The sequence below is a fragment of the Paramormyrops kingsleyae genome, chromosome 2, assembly GCF_048594095.1.
Source record: "Paramormyrops kingsleyae isolate MSU_618 chromosome 2, PKINGS_0.4, whole genome shotgun sequence".
Lineage (NCBI taxonomy): Eukaryota > Metazoa > Chordata > Actinopteri > Osteoglossiformes > Mormyridae > Paramormyrops > Paramormyrops kingsleyae.
The window spans coordinates 22,128,811-22,145,712 of NC_132798.1; the positions used below are offsets into that span (position 1 = coordinate 22,128,811).

Here is a 16,902-nt window from a genome sequence, read left to right on the forward strand (position 1 = left end):
ATATATGATACCTTTTGTTAACTAATTGTGCGTTAAAGACACTCGCTCATGGTATGACATGGAGTAACGTTATTACTTTGGACCTTACAATCAGCTGCTCCAAGTGCTATTTCCGAACATAATTAAAGACAAAGATGAAAGACGCCGCAGGAAAATAACCCGGAACTTATTTATTGTATAACTACTTTTGCACCATAAATCTGTGTTCTTATGAGCGCCACCAACACAATCTACATTTTAATCTATAAAATGAAAAAACAACCGCAAGCGCGCAGACAAATCCACGTCCGGGGCCGTGTCATCACCGCCTTCTCTTTTATTGTAAAGGTCGATCGCGATAGACGCGTACCTGTCAGGTAGCGTACGTGGATACTTAAGCAAAAGCGGTGACGCACAAGGCGTTGAATCTAACATCGGCTTCGCTCTAGTCGAGCGGTAATGGGTGACATCAAGGCGAGTTTATTCCTGGCGCTTTATGGTAAGTTACAGATCTTCTTTATCAGCTATTTATGGGGTTTAGTGCCGGGATATCGTAGCCTACATTATAAATGTTTCTTTAAAACAAAAAGTGTACGTTCTTGTGGATCGCTCTATGAAATGGACATAAACGCTCAGTGATATGAAAAAGTATAGAGTAAAATAATTGTATTATGTTATTAATTTTATAGGCTACCTGTTGCTACATTTCTTTGTGTTCTTTTATGATAGTTTTAATATTCAACCAGTTAAACACGTAAATGTTAATCGCATGGGAAAGCCTATAGTGGGATTTTATATTTTAAGGAATAATTTCTAAAATATCTAAAAACATATAATGTTTCGCTGAACGTTTGTGTTACTTGACGAATTATTTCTTCTGACGACTGTAGTCTTTACGAAAGTATTTTTCGTGTTATACAGACTTTAATACCTTAATCTGCCTACGTCACAGCAAAGTTGGTATCAGATGAAACCAGACAGCTGTATACTGTCATTAAGATCAACAGTCATATGAATCGAAATACGAAAAAACACCTTTAATTATTCATGTAAATCATCAGGGAAAGTGTGACTGTCGCTGGCAAGTCATCCAATTCTGGCGAATTACAGCCCCAAGAATGAATGAGTTTTAGGGGATATTTAGAACAATATTGAATACACTATACGTTTAATAACTTTAAAAAGTGCATACTCAGCAAGCGTAGTGAAGTGAATAGATTCTGAGGAAATTTGCTATTCATTCGAAGTATCATTGTCATATGACGTGTTTTACTAGCAGAGTTTACATTTCTCATAACCACGGGACTGCAGATATAAATCTTTACTCAGAAATTTACGCATGTCTAATAGCAATTACCATTTTCTCATCTACGAATTGTTTATACCTGATGTTTCATTACAGCCAATAAATAATATATTGCTACCTAAGATTGCTACCTTTTTTCCACTGCAGGATAATTCATACACAGTCTATCCCCCGTGTATTCTGGCAGATTAGATTTCTCTTACTGCTATGACTTGTATACCTTGTTGAATTGCAGACAATGTATCAGGCTACACTCCATTCTATAACAGTTTGTAACCCAGGAAATACTGCAGGGCTTACTTGGTGCATCCTGTGTGCACTTGGATGTGTGTACTTAGCTGAATAACATAACTGAGACTTTTTTCCTGTCTCTTCCGGAGAGTACTGCTTGACATGTGACTTTCAGTGGGAGTGTTTCCTTCTTCAAGAGCTCATGCCATATACCTCTTACACCATTGACTATATGCGCAGATCATTAACTGCCTTTTTCTTGTTCTGAATGGCGTGGTGTGCTCACACTTACGGTGCTGAGTGGGTGCTGAGTCACAATTCTATGAGATGTGGTCACTCTCTGTAGTGCCTCAGCCCAAAAATCACAGACAAATACTACAACTTGTCCTGCGGTCGACGTGGCGTGTGGCTCTGTGGGTTGGTGCTCTGCTTGCGTAATTAGAAAGTCACAGGTTCAAATCCAAGGGCTGCCGGAGTGATGTCACTGCAGGGCCATTAAGCATGGGCCTGCTCCAGGGGCTGGCTGATCCTCACTCTCACGTCACTTCTGACAAAAAAAAAGTGTCTGCTAAACAAAATGTAAACAACTAAGTGACGCGGCTCTCATGGAGCTCTCCACTGCCCCTAGCTCCAGGGCACTCATGAGGTCCAGGCCTGGCACAGAGTGTTGTGAGAGGGTGCCATGTTGTTTATGGCATCGCTGGGTAGTAGGATGTACTGGTGTAAATTACAAATAACGACACTCACAGCAGCTCAGTAATTTTGAGTGTATTATTATTCCTTTTAGTTGCCCTGTGGTTTGTCATTTTAGTCTAGCTCCTGAAATATCGGCTATACCTAACACCTAAAAGCAGTCTGCCAGTATTATTCAACTTCACTCTAAACTTAGCATTAGCATGCGTGTCAGTCTGGAGTGGAGAGCTGCTGTTTCAATGAACAAAGAGCTAACGGTTTATATGCAAGTATTACATCAAAGCCATAAAACGCATCTGGCATCCCAATTAACTGACAGTCATTCACAGGAAGGGCACTCTCTCTGAGTATGGAGAACTTTTCCTAAGAACATTGAAATACAAAGTAACTGGAATTTAGCCAAGTATCCAAATCCAATTACTAAAATTTGGACAATGAACCTATTTTAGGAATCATTCAGAGATTGGAGGCAGAATATCTAGCACTTTCTATGAGATATCGTAACACCGGCCTTATGCCGTTGGGATGACTATAAGTGTTTTAATCCCGTGGTGAACCGCAGCATTAGATGTACATACACCCTACAACCCTACAGTGTGTAACCGCATTATGGATTTGTGCTGCTCTCCATTCTTCAACATGATTGGACACTCTTCAGATATATAAACGGTGTTCAGCTCATGCTTTCTTGTGATTGGCCACAAAATGGCACATAAATTACTGCCCTGCTTTTGTTTCATTGTTTGTCCAGGGGCAACTCCTCTCTTTTTGTCTGACCCCTGGTTTCACAAGTAATGCCTAACTGACTGGGAGACATGACATCTGTGTATGGTTTTAATGGGGGCAGATGGGTGAATGAAACTCCATGTTCTTTTAAAAGGGTTTGCAGGAGATTAAACGGGGGATTGAACCAAACTCCAAGGAAAAGGCAGAACTTGCACACCGTGTGTGGATATGGGTACAAAGCAGGGTTATTTTTCTCATGCAGATTTACAAGCCAAGGAAGAGAGTTAATTTCTATGAGACACTTTACACATATATTCTCTGTAGAGATCAAAGGCTCCCTCTGGCCAAAGTTCACGGTAGCATTTATACAGATTATAAGGTAATGGGAACACAAGGCAGCTTCTGTTTGCTTTGCAAACCACTTCACCATGTGGCATTTTAAAGATCAGAATTTTTTCTGAAGTCTTTTTCCTCAGTGTAACATAATCACCTGTGAAGTAGAGGGCGGTGGCCTTGATGGGATCACCTCCTCCTTCCTGAAAGGCCTGTCTAATAATCCCCACTCCGAACCACCACAAAGGAAGTTCCCCTCCCATCACATGCTGAACAACTGTTGCCTCGTCTGCTAACACATATTTAATCTTTACAGCTGGTTGCTACTGTGCCCCGAAGACACGCAGATTGGAATGGCAGAGATTACGAATATTAACTAATGACAACCGTTGCGCTTGCATCATGGGTGCACCCACCACACTGTTTTGCCTTGCGCCACCTCCCATACCTACATGTTAGGACACCCTAACGTGCCCCCCAGGGATTTTTCACATTACCACATTGCCTTGGGTACTTAAACACCTTTGCAGGTCAAATAATAGTGTGAATACAGTAGGGTTAGCAGCCGAATAAACAGACACCCCAGCGTTGTGTTTTGGATGAATGCTTCCAATATTCATACAGCTGTCTGTGTATAAATGTGAATAAATTCCTACTATGAGACACTGAGCGTACTCATCCAGCAGTGTCAGGTGTTTCTCATACATCGTACTTTAGCACAATTCACTTTCTACGTGAGGCCACGTCCATAAATTTTTAATAGCATCTAATTGCCCTAATCCATTTTATGGAAGAAATTCTTTTGGTAGTATAGTGTATAAGTTTTTTAAAAAAAAATCTGTGTCATAATGAAAGGGTGGGAGCATGTTTGAGACAGTATTCCCTGGATACTTATGAGGCACATTTCCCTCTTGGCCAGATGTAACACAGGGCGTGCATCTGCTATGTCCCAACATGCCGCAGCATCGCGATGGCTGCTGGAATGCAGGCCTGCCCTGCCTCTCTATGATGGGACTGCTCATAGGGAAGAGTCTACCGGAAATCCGGCTGCTGTGAAAGTTTTGGCCTGGGGAGAAGTGTAATTCCATTTTTTTGGGGGTATGCTGGTGACCTCATCAAGAACTCAAGCTTCTCACAATCCTGGTGTTGTTAGCTGGTAGCGCGTTGAGAGAAACCGCCTGTGCTGGTGACCAGCTCATCTCCCAGGTGTAATTCAACCCTTGAAATTTGCATGACTTATCAGTCAATAATGATTTAAGCAGCATCTAGTGGCTTGTGTCTTGGCAGGTTTGCCATCAGACTCAGGTGCCCTTGCAATACAGGAACGGGGCTGTAAGCTTTTGAGGCACCACACCCAGAGAAACTATTAGCCTCGCTGCCGTGATGGCACCAGGACACTGTGGAAGGTATTGGGGAGGTAGAGGGTGAACATGCATTTTGTCCTTTTTTAACTCCTTTCAGTTTTGGGCATGTAATGACCAGGAAGTCCTAGAAAAATGTGTCAGCTACATTATGTGATAATAGAATTAGTGAAGCCTGTTATAGTAGTTGTTCCACCCAAAAGCAGAAGGAAAGCAACCATAAGACTGTACCATAGCTACCCATGACAACAAACTAGGAAAAGGTGGGAAATTGTGAAAAGGATGTTGGCACATAAAGACCAACCCAGACTAGTTCTTTTTAGACATCCCCCATTACGTTTATAAAAGCTATTTGGAGTCTTTGGTTACACACTTTTCACTACTTTACAGTCTTTGTCTGTCCTAATCCTGCCTGTTCCTCATGTAAATTACAATGTTTCGAGCAAATCAACATAGCCTCAAAGAAACCCTCACCCTCTTCAGAATCATTGTATTTGTTGTTTTAGAGATGAATGCCACCAGACAATTGAATTACACTTATGTTACATGCTGTGTGAATAGGTTTTTTTTCTTTTTCCAAGAAAACATTCTATTGCGAATTCTGTGTAGATAAAATTCATGCTGCTAATCATGACTGTTAACCTTCCTTTCAGCGATTTCTGATTGGTCTTTGGTCTTTGTCTGGCAATGCATTTCACTTTAAAAATAAATTGATTTCTCTATACTAGTACAATATTTACCATGCCCTACTTCAGTATTTAGTCCCTAGCTTCTCGTCAGTTCTGGATACTGTGAAAATATAAAGCATTGCGACAATTAAAAAAATGCTCACTATGTATTGAATGAAACTGACTTTGAGTAGCATGCCAATGTTATTAGCTAGCTGTAAAAGCAAAAATAACCACTAATTATGGCAAATTTATAAACTGCAGGTACATATTCTCTCTATGTATCCTTCAGGTCTGTTGCTGCTGGGCTGTTATGCTGATACTACAAACCCGCCCCCCACGTGTGGGCCAGGTCAGTGCTCAAAGTCACAAGAAACCCCCCTGGTCCAGAGGGTGATGTTTCAGAAGTGCAACTCCAGCCTAGGTTACTGCATTCACGGGGAGTGCATACAGCTGGTGGACATCCCCGACCCCCACTGCAAGTAAGCACTTCTGCCTGGGCTTGCAGCTTCGGCACCAGCCCTGCTTTAAAGCCACAGCTGTAAAGTCATACTTTGTCTGCTTCTGTGGAAACCGGCACTGGGCCTAATCTTCGTTATTTCCAGCAGCCAGTTGGTTACTGGTGTGCAGGTTACCCATTCGTGGTGTTATAGCGTTATATAAACTTCAGTTACCTGTCATAGTGCCTCGCAGCTCAGTCCCCACTCAGCCACATACATATTCCACGTATTTTATTATATGTTTTGATGGGCAGAGCCAGGTAAATAGGTGGTCTAATTGGGGGGGCTTGCTTTGTTGGGGAGGGGCAGGGGTGAGCACAGGCTGGGTTGACCACTGATCTATCAGAAATGGTCCCCTAGGGTAAAACCACGGCCTATGTTGGCTTGATGGTTAGGGAAGTGCACTTGTAATTGTAAGATTGCAGATTCAAATCCCCGACCAGCAAGGCACCACTGAGGTACCCTGAGCAAGGTACCGCCCCCAAGCACTGCTCCCCAGGCACTGAATTAGCTGCCCCCTGCTATGTCACATGGTCACATATGGGTTAAATGCAGAGGACACATTTCGTTGTTGTGCACTGTGTGCTGTGGTGTGTCAACAATGACAATTGATCACTTAAAAAAAAAAGATGCAAATGCTGTAACTCTGTGTGTTGACTTTGAATGTTTTGTCGTGCTCCAGGTGTCAGTTAGGTTATGTTGGACCCAGGTGTGAACTTCTAGATCTAGACAAGATCATTCAGCCAACAATAAGTGAGGAGCACATCATCCTCACCGTGGTGTGTGTTGGGCTGTTGCTCATTGGGATTGCAGGCCTCCTCTACTTCAGCATCAAGTGGTATGTGTACGTGTGTATGCCCGCCTGTGTGTGTGTATGCCCACTTGTGTGTGTGTGTGAGTATGCCCACTTGTGTGTGTGTGTGTGTGTCTCATCTGGTTGACTCTTACAAAACTCTTTCTGTCTGGACAGGTCCCAGAAGAACAGAAGACCACCTCCAGAGAAAATGTATCAGGAAGTGCAGATGGCTTGAGCAACAGCTGTGTGTGTGTATGTGTGTGTGTTCCTTTATGTACTGACTATGAGTTTGACCATATTTATAATGAGAAATAGCTCAACAGGTGTTTTAAGAACTCAAGTTACAAATAAATAAATAAAAATATATATATATATATAAATATATATAAAATTTTATATATATGGAATTCATAATATATTCTTACGGACTTTAATCTTGCTAGAAACATGGTAAAAATGTCAGTTGGAGTCATTGGCAGATAGTGTACCGGTTTTGTGGTTACGACAGTCATGCTTTTAATTTCTGCAAGGGCGGGGCTGTGTGAGTCACGGGTCTCATGGGAGTGTCCTCCCAGGTGTCTGTTTCTGGGAGGTGCAGCATTCTCTGAACTGGACCTGTCCTTTTCGTTCAGCCTGCCAAGAAGCACTCTTGTCCTTTACTCTGATTCACAACTGAATAGCACAGTGAGGGGAGTCGGCAAAAGTAAGTGGCCGCCAATCTCCACCCAACAAACAAAACCTCCGTTGCAGAAGAACCGGTCCCCCAGGAGGAATATTTGATCCAATAAACAGACATACTCCACTGCAAAACTACAAATGATGCATTGTTATATGGATGTCTCTGCATGTTTACATTTTTGTAAAAAAAAAAAAAGAAAAAAAAACATTAAATGAGCATCCTGCGTTAGTGTCTAGATGTGTGTTTGTCAAGCCCTCGAATGCCTTTTTTAATGGGGTATGGTTTTTGGGCAGCAGTTGTTTTGTAGATATTTCAAGTGATTCATTCCTAATTTAAGACGACAACTAAATTATAAATGACTGATAAATATTTAAATTAACATGATGAAATGGTGTAATGAAAGTATTATCATTCTGTAAGTCAACAGTTGAACTGTGGTAGTATTGTGAGTGGACTTGGCGTCAGTGTTTAAAGCTATCGTGGATCAGATTGCCATGTGCTGCTGATTGCTGACTGGTTAGCACTCTTCCCATTGATAATGTTATTGTTTCCCTTGGGAGTAAATCGGTTAGTGTTTGACAGTGCAGGGAAGATATTTCACCCTGCATTTGTCCTTCCTCACAAAGTTTTGCACATGGATCGTTCATGCAATAATATTGATGTCACAGTGCTAAAGACCTAAGAGTACAAGCATTTGAAATGTTATTTTTTTTTAGAAGTTTCTCTTTACATAATATTTTTTATAGCATTTTTAAAGCAAATATTTGTATGCAAAATATTTTGTTTGTATTTATAAAAGCAGGATTTGTTATTGTTTTATGAAATTGGGAAAATAAAATAATTTTATGTTAATATTAAAATGTGCATTATGCTTTATTGATGCCCTGTGGGTTTTCATTGTACTGCTGTGATATATTAGCGGTTACACCACATTCAGTTTCTTACTAGGCATATTCAGTTTCCAGCAACGCTTTATGCTTCTGTAATTACAACAACAACTGGTTGTTTGCTGAGCATAAGTTTTTGCTGAAAGTCTTGATGAAATGATAAACCACGATGGCAATCATGAACTTCATGGTCTCCTTAACCCATTTGTGGACCTGCACATAGTATGCACCCCATGCTCAAGGCCTTGCTACTCTTCTCTCTGAAGGCCTCTAAGCCTGATACGGGTCCTGAGATGAGTGAGATCCTCAGAAATCCTCGACGAGCATAGCTGAAACCGAAAACCGATTAGCAGCAACGGAATTTTCCCAAGCTATGTAAACATTTGTGTTCTTGAAAATATGGAAGCTATGCATGAAATATGAATCTGAGGTGTCAGGGTAGCTGCACGTAGCCTTTTGTGTTCGGCGGAGCAAACTGTTTATGGACACATGCTGTCATTCATAGAGACAGCAAATGGAAACTTTCCTGAAGCACCTGCTTGCTTTACAAGTCGCTGGAGAAAGAAGGCAGTATGGCTTAGCCAGTGCGTTTTGCTCATAAAGAACTTCTCACAATGACTGCAAATTTTTGACACATATATCAATGAATCAGGGTAAATAATAGTATGTGTACTACTAGGAGAATATCCAAGAGTAATGTATAGATCTCAACCGTATTTTCAACCTGTATTTTCTCATTCATTCCATATATTTGTTCCATTCCACACATGAAAGGTTATATGAATGATTGATTAAGCTTGAGTGGCGTGTGCTGGTGGAGGAATCACTCTGTTCTGAAGGTGGAAATCCACTTTCCTTTAAGAGAGCACACTGGAATTTCTCACGCCACCTGCAGCACTATTCAAATCAGCGCAACCTTCATTGTTTGCATTCAATGCAACTTTTATGACAAAAGAATGAGACTTGAAAGGTCTTGCCTTCTCCCAGGAAGTCAAAGTCTGGCACAAAATAGTGGCTTAGAGAAGCACTACATTTTTCTTTCGCTCATCAGGTCTGGAACTTCGCAGCAGAACGTTGCTGGTTCTGCACTTGACCCAGTGTTCCTATTGTACCCTAGAACAAGGTACACAGCCTGCAAGTAACCCACTTCCAGCTGTCTTGTGCACAATTATTCCTGGTTCGCTAATGTGTTGCAGATAAAACTCAGAATTTAATGACATTTTTTTTCCTGTGCCCATTCGACTATTTTCTCCAGCGCCTAGTTTAATAACCGTTAGCAGTCTCTCAAATTCGGTTAATTTTCAAAATTCAAAGGGTCCATCCTCCCGGCACGCGGTGCAGCATACGCTTTCTGCTTAATGAGGTATTCATACGATTATAAATAGTGGCAGCAGTTCATTAAGCTTGCCCGCCACCCTCCTGTCGGAAGCCGTAAGTGGGGCCATTACGTGCCATGGGCACAGAGCCGTGCTCTCATCAGCATTCGCCATGGCCTCTCCGAACACCCCGCTGCCCTCACAGACTCACTACCTGGACGCACTAATGCTGCGGTCAACAGCATGAAAATGCAAACGTGTAAAGCACTGCTAAAGTAAAAAGAAAAAAAATGCACAAAAGAACTGAGTTATCTTTTATTGTACCCGTATTCCACCTCAATCCAGCAAATGAGCTCTTTCATCCATAACTGGATTGGCTCTGTAAATCACTTTGAAAACAGTTAGCAAATTATTTTATTATAAAATATGTTACTGTATATGGTGAAGATGGCTGGCTGCTTACTCTCTATATAAAAAAGAACTGCTTTTTGGGAAAAGGGCTTCATTTCCTTTTGTGGAGAGACAGTCATTTTAATCCGAAAAATAAATTAACGCTAAAAATATTTCACATATTTCATGCAGGAGCTGGAATGATGAAGGCTGTGGAAAGGAATCCATTCCTAGACAATGACATATGATGAGTGTTAAAAACGCTAAAGATGTTTAGACTTCATAGCAGCGTGATGATAGATGCTGACCTGTGTAACACACTAGTGCTAAAAACTCCAACATCACTATGTTTCTTACTGTAGAAAATGTGCCGTTCGTCAGTTTTTTAGGTTAGGTCAGTATCTGCAGGTCAGATTTATGTAGGTCATATGATTTAAAAAAAATTCTATTCCTACACCAAAGAAACACTTGTTTTACATCTCAGGATACATGGTCTTACGTTTCAGAAACAGCGTGCTCATGTAACAGACAGCTGTGAATCTGCTTGGGTGTTGCTTCTACCTTTTGTTTGTTGATTTACGTCACATTTCTTTATGCCTTCCTGGATAAAATATCAAGCAATATAGGTGAAAGGAAAGCATGTTTTTGAGGGCTGAACAATAGCGGTATTGTGTATCGTTGTGTTTCTAAAGTTACTGAACTGCATTTTTATTGAGATGTTAGCGGCAGCGGGGCTTTGAACTGAGCCTTTCTACGTAAACTGGCCGTCCGTTGTGTTTAGCTCTTTCTCTTCTCTCCTTTCTGACGCATGTGTCTTATCGTCTGGGAAACTCCGAGCTCAGATTTTGAGTGTCTGTTGCTTGTTGACAATTTCCAAAATTTTCCAACACTTTCTTCCATAGTCTTACGATATGCAACAGCATGGGGGTCAAACACAAAACATACTATGACCACTCATTCCTGTCCCTCCAAAGCATTTATACACAAATAGCTAGGATTCCAAATGGATTCCACCTGCCACTTCCAGTTGGAAAAGAATGGATAACAATGTGAACTGTTAGAGACTCCAGACAAAACAAGGCACGTCTCAACATGTTACAAAGTTTTGCAATGGTTCATCTGTCCCACTGACCACTGACCATCTACTGGTCTTTAATTATCTGAACTGCACCACTGATACAGACCCACACTTCAGTACTAACACTGGTCCACATCAATCCATACAGCAATACAGTCACTAATCCACACTGATCTATGCTACAGTATTAAAACTGATCCACATTTCTGGATCAGTACTTGTCAAAGCCCACACTACTGTTTGCACTGTGCACTTACATGAAATCATTCAGTCAGGTGGATGCAGGGACTGTGAGACACATTAAAAAGGAAATGAAATTGAAGGTATTTTACCACCTTTGTGATAACTGACCGGGAAGACAGGGAATCCTGAGGGTAGACCTCACTTTATCTCGGCTTAGCGATTTGAGTGTATGACGTGGCAGCTGCTATAAAGGCTCCGCCCGCAGAGCAGACAGCCACACGAAGAGCTAGACTCTCGTGGAGCTCAGCCTGAATCACAGACATCCCTGCTGGCCTCGCAACATGAATGTGCTTGTTCTCTCCTCTCTGCTTCTCACAGGTAAATCTCGCTCCCTGAAGTGTGGACCTGTTCACACCTCATTCTGAACTAATGTTACCTATCTTTTGAGCTGAGGGATTTTGCTCAGCTTTGAAACCAAACCTATAGTGCACTTATTCCTAATATGTCCTTAAAGTATAACAGGGGCGTTTGCTTAAGATAATTTTTCTTTTGTTTGCTCCTGAACGTTTGTGTCGTACAATATGTGTTATTTCTGACTTTTGTTTCACTTCTCTAGCTTGTCTTGCACCTTGTTGGGCAGCTTTGAGTAACTTTTCCAGGCTGCCATGCAAACTCCCAAGTTCCCTGCCAGCTGTGTAATTTAACTGATGTCTGTGTTACCAGATTAGCTGTTGTGGTGCTGTTAAGGTGATTTTTAAGTCAACTGATCACATTCAACACCTCAGTTTGTAGCATCGTCAGGACCTTGGGGTTGGACCCCTCCAAAGCCGATGTTACGGCACACACGACAGCCCCAAACCGCATCAAGCTGAACACGACATCTGCAGCTATCGATCTTCAGAATGAGGAAGATGCAGAACTAGACCATGATCAAGAGGAAGGGTCACTCTCAGATGCAGATTTGCCTCAAGGTATACAGATTGATAGCAAATGTTCATCCCTCTATCATTTTTGATGGCTATAGCTTTCTGTCTTTAGTTAGTGTCTTTTCACTGTGGCACTGTGGAAGAGGCTTTTCCTCATTGCCCAAATTCAGTGTTCTAGGATATTTTGTGCTTAGCCTTCTGGGAGTTTGCACACCCACATGTACCCTTATTTTGAAGAGCTCGGTAGGTGTGTAACTGGCTGTCTTGCAACATGGTGACATTCCTCAGCAGTGAATTTGTGATTGCGGTTGTGTTCTTCCAGTTCAGCTTCTGAGTAAGCCAGAGGACAGAGGGAAGAACCGGAAAAAGGGAAAGGGCAAGAGGAAGTCCAAGAACAAAGGCACCCCCGAGAGCACGCACAAGACACCAAGCCACACGCAATACCCCCCCGGGCACACTGACATGGAGGATCCCTGCTCCACCACGCACCAGGATTACTGCATTCATGGCCACTGTAAATACATGGAGGACCTGAAAGCGTCCACCTGCATGTAAGTGAAAATGCCGCCACCCCCCGTGACCCCTACCCTGTCCACCAGCATGTATTTACGCATGTTTGCGTGATACCTCCCCATACCTCTGTCCATTGGGTGTGTTTGCATGTATCCGCATGCAGTGTTGCGTGCTCAGAAGCTACCTCCACCCTGAGACCGTGAATTTATGTCTGTCATCCATATGAGAAAGAGAGAGAGAGAGAGAGGGAGCCATGTGAGAGCCGGTGTGAGGTTCTGGGTTTTGTTCTCTCCCACAGCTGTATACCGGGTTATGATGGGGAACGCTGTGGGATCAGACTGCTGAAAACCGAGCAGAAAGAGTCAGACATGGGCAAGAACACAGTAGTGATCCAGACGGTGTTGGTTGTCATCGCTGTCGTACTGTCCCTCATCAGCTGTACCACCATCGTCCTCATGATGTGTGCCCAGTAAGTCCTTCACACTGCTCATGCAATGGGATCAACATAACAAGCAAATAGCATAAACTGTACACGCTTCTTCAGAAAGTTTCCCAACAGCTCTAAAGTGCGCAGCCTAGCAACATTATATGGTGTGACTCCAAGCTCACAAGAGCACCTGATGATCAAAGGTCAAGTAGAAGTAATCTCCTGCGCTATCACAGAACCATTCCACCAATTCACCTGTCACACCTTTGATAAATGTAATCTGAAGTAGGAATCTGTGCAAAAGTTCATGTTTGTGCTCCGTCAGTTGAAATCCAGGTAAGCGATGTTATCGCCATTGTTAGCCACCAATGGCTAAAAATAGTAGGAACATTGACAAGATCAAGTGTAAATGTTCAATGTTAGCACAGTGACGCAAAATAGATCGAGGAGCGATCCCTGGTGTACAGCTCCCAAAATGCCAAATAATCCCAAAAGATAGCAGTGATTAGTTATTTCTGCATGCATATTAATAAAGAGCTCCTCTTCCTCACAGACATGTAGCACGCACTAACAGGGCAACTCTCCCCACTTAGTTACAGGACACAGAAGAACTTCTTGGCGGCTTACCTGGGAACGAGCAGCGAGAAAGAAAAGCTTCAAACAAATGTTAACAGCATTGTCGTCTGAGGGAGAAACAAGTAAGGAACGCAGTCTCGTCTCGGGCAAGGTGTTGTTTAGGAATGGGAGTTTGGGGCACCATTCTATCTGATCTGGCTTGCCCAGTGCGACACTCTTTCAAATCTGGCAAATTACATTAGATTAAGACAAGCATCTGATGCAACGAAATGTGTTTACGCACTTGCCACGCTCCATTCCTGACATGCTTTCGGTGACTCAATGAGCTCTTTCATGAACTGGGTGTCTGACTTCTGGCCACAGTCTCTCACCTAAGGCACCACGGAGGTGTTGGAGCCACATCTTTCACATTGCACACATTTCGCTCAGTGTGCTGAGGCCTCCTCACCTAAGTGATGTGGGGTAGAGCCCACACAAAGTTGTACTGTTTTGCCTCAAGCAAAAGTACCGTACCCCATTTACCCACAATAGAAAAAAATGGGGGTGAGGTGAAGCAGGTGAGGTGCTAGGCAACGGCGATGGGATGTAAATGTAATTTAAGCCAACTTACTGTCAGTGTAATTAACCATCTGCGTTTGTTTAGTAATCTTTCTGACTTAACAAAGAAAAATGAACACAAGGACAAATCGCAATGCTAAACATGTCACATTGCATTTATATTGACTGTTTGAGAACTACAGCGAGAGAAAAAATTCAGCTTCAGCTTAGGTTTTGCATCACTGTTGTCTGTGGTTTGAATTTAGTATTTGGAAATGAAGAAAAACACAGAAAGTGTCTTGGAAAATTGTTTTAGATTATATTTTGTTTGTGAAATTGGTCCCACTACAATAAGACTACCCTTATAAAGGGTTTATGAACAGTTTATAATCAGGTTATTAATTAGGTTGTAACACTTCGTAAATCATTAATAGACAGTTATAATCAAGTTAGAAAACAGTTTTCTTTGTTAATGAGTTACTACCATTTATAAGTGGCAAAAGAGAGCCTTATGATATTCCTGATACCTATCCTATAATAATTGTGTGTTTTGTATTTCCAGAAGGTGAAGAAACTCACTCACCAGAAGGTATGAACTCCAGAGCAGCAGAAAGAAAACAGAAACTTCTCAGTCCAAATTTTTAGAAGTACTGTACCATAAGTTTTATTTATTGATTTGTAACTATTTATTGAACAACCACGTTTTATGTCTTACTGTAGATGGTTTTTTGTGCAAATGTACATCAACTTGTTTCATTTAATTTATTTATTTATTACAATTTGCTCAAATTAAGCAGTGCATTGTAAATAAATTTTTAAAAGGTTGTTTTGCTTTGTCGACTTAAGCTACCTCTGTCTTCTCATCTTTCTGTCATTGTTAATTTCTTTCTTTGTTAATACTATAAGGAAACATGGAACTTTCCATTGGTTGTGGCACAGATTCTTTCAAATTTGTGACGCCATCATTCACCAAAGTGTTTCACACCTGAAATGTATACCTCTTCTGATAATCACTTTAAAGAGCTGAGAGCAGAAAACAATAACGTCCTTGTTGGGAGGCCTCATGTGTAAGTCACACCTGTACCATGAAAAAATATTTTTGTATGAGGGTTGTAAACAACTATTTTTGAGAATGATGAGGTGTCTATACCTGAGTAAAGAGCCTGAATCTTTTGACATAATGCAAGACAGATGTGAGGGGAAGGGGACATGCATATCGTCACGTCTTGTGAGCGGATGCATTCCAAGCAGAGCAGACATGGAGCGTCGTAATGCAATGCTGCTGGTTAGCTATTTCAGTTTCCGAATGCAGTATGTAAACAATCAAGACCAAAAGAATTTTAACTGTCGCTCTCTTCGCGAGTGTTTTTCTGTGCGTGTGTATGAATGAGTATTCGCAAGAATGGATATATTTCCTGCCTAAAATGCTGGTAAGTTTTTTTTTTTAATTACACCTGGGAATTAGACCTGGATCCCTTGACTTAGGTCCGCATACCTTTTATTTGTCCCATGATACACCAATTTTGAACCAATATTTTCCACTGGTACTTCTGACTTTTTTACCCAGAGTGACCTACATTATATAATTTACATATAATACAGTAATTTTTTTGTGATGTACTTTTGTTTTTTACCACAAATTTTCAACAACATAAACTGAACCATTTCACCAATATATCCACATATGCCATATATATATATATATATATATACAGAGAGAGAGAAGAGAGCATATGTGGATGTTATATATATTTCCCCTGAGTTTTAGTTAGGTTAACTTGTTTTGCCAGGTGAAGAGCCTCACCTCTTGTCTATTCAAAGAGAGAAGGTTCCGGCTAAATGCCTCTGTGACTCTTTCCATTGTTCCAGGAAAAAGGTGAGCATAATTGCAGAGCACAGGTATAAATGTGCCTGGAGCATTCCTGGGCACAAAGGACTTCATAGAATTACAAAGGTCACCTGACAGGGAGCTGTGGGCAGATATTGACATTTCTGTTCCTGCGGCATCGTGTAATCTGTAGGATCTAGCACTGTTTAGGAGATCCCAACATACCTTGGCTCAAAGACTCAGCAAACTGGCTGAACAAGGAGGCCATTGCTGCTGGGATTCTGATATTTCTATTTAATTCCATCAACAACTTGTGTCTCCCTCCAGGTTGCTTTTTACACAATAGCTATGATCAGTTCACTGGAAAAGTAACCGGTAACTAGCAAACTGTAACTGGGCAGCACATAATTTGATGTGGATGAAAACATCTCCTAAGCAACAAAATAAAAACCCAAAAGTAACCAATACACAGAAGTAAAGGAGATGCCACAATGAGCACAGAGAGTGCAAAACAAACAAGGTAATGAAATGTTTTTACGTTTTCCTGCTGGGACATACTTTGCTACAAGCATCTGTCCATTGATAAGATTCTTCTTCTGGCATTCCAGCCCCTGTCTCTGCTTGCCCATCTCACGTTGAAGCGGGCACACCCTTGTGATATGCACATCACAAATTGTGTCACAGGAGGTCAGAAGATTTAGCTGGAGGAACGAAAGTTATGGTGCAGGAAACAGAAATAAAAAGAAAAAAATTGACATTTTGTAGGAATGTTGGTGATTTATTAGAGAAAAATATGTGTTCAAGATCCCTGGTCAATAATGTAAGATAAACATAATGGAATAACAATAATGAGATTTGAATGAGATCACCCGTGAATACATGTGTGGACATTGGTAGTCAGGATACAGTATCATAGCTGAAAGTAATAAAAATTCAAGAGGAATATGAGTCCAGCATACGGTTGAAACT

General features: G+C 41.4%; 2 protein-coding genes across 2 annotated transcripts; both read left to right on the forward strand.

Moving 5' to 3' along the window:
• Window positions 1–310: 310 nt before the first annotated feature.
• Window positions 311–8,148, forward strand: LOC111839256 (proepiregulin). The gene is made up of 4 exons (XM_023802988.2): window positions 311–478; window positions 5,590–5,779; window positions 6,480–6,635; window positions 6,768–8,148. The coding sequence occupies exons 1-4, from the start codon at window positions 439–441 to the stop codon at window positions 6,826–6,828; spliced, it is 447 nt and encodes a 148-aa protein (XP_023658756.1). The 5' UTR covers window positions 311–438; the 3' UTR covers window positions 6,829–8,148.
• Window positions 8,149–11,409: 3,261 nt separating this feature from the next.
• areg (amphiregulin) lies at window positions 11,410–14,930 on the forward strand. The gene is made up of 6 exons (XM_023802985.1): window positions 11,410–11,504; window positions 11,912–12,097; window positions 12,375–12,603; window positions 12,864–13,034; window positions 13,586–13,690; window positions 14,668–14,930. Exons 1-5 carry the CDS (start codon window positions 11,468–11,470, stop codon window positions 13,677–13,679), a joined length of 717 nt encoding a protein of 238 aa, XP_023658753.1. The 5' UTR covers window positions 11,410–11,467; the 3' UTR covers window positions 13,680–13,690; window positions 14,668–14,930.
• Window positions 14,931–16,902: the final 1,972 nt, after the last annotated feature.

What these genes read in the sequence shown, in the direction of transcription:
- LOC111839256 (XM_023802988.2), top strand. Translation starts at nt 439, where the DNA reads ATGGGTGACATCAAGGCGAGTTTATTCCTGGCGCTTTATG. An exon ending in ATCCCCGACCCCCACTGCAA is followed by an intron (nt 5,780 to 6,479) that starts GTAAGCACTTCT and finishes GTCGTGCTCCAG; the next exon opens with GTGTCAGTTAGGTTATGTTG. An exon ending in CTCTACTTCAGCATCAAGTG is followed by an intron (nt 6,636 to 6,767) that starts GTATGTGTACGT and finishes CTGTCTGGACAG; the next exon opens with GTCCCAGAAGAACAGAAGAC.
- areg (XM_023802985.1), top strand. Translation starts at nt 11,468, where the DNA reads ATGAATGTGCTTGTTCTCTCCTCTCTGCTTCTCACAG. An exon ending in AGATGCAGATTTGCCTCAAG is followed by an intron (nt 12,098 to 12,374) that starts GTATACAGATTG and finishes GTGTTCTTCCAG; the next exon opens with TTCAGCTTCTGAGTAAGCCA. An exon ending in GTCCTCATGATGTGTGCCCA is followed by an intron (nt 13,035 to 13,585) that starts GTAAGTCCTTCA and finishes CTCCCCACTTAG; the next exon opens with TTACAGGACACAGAAGAACT.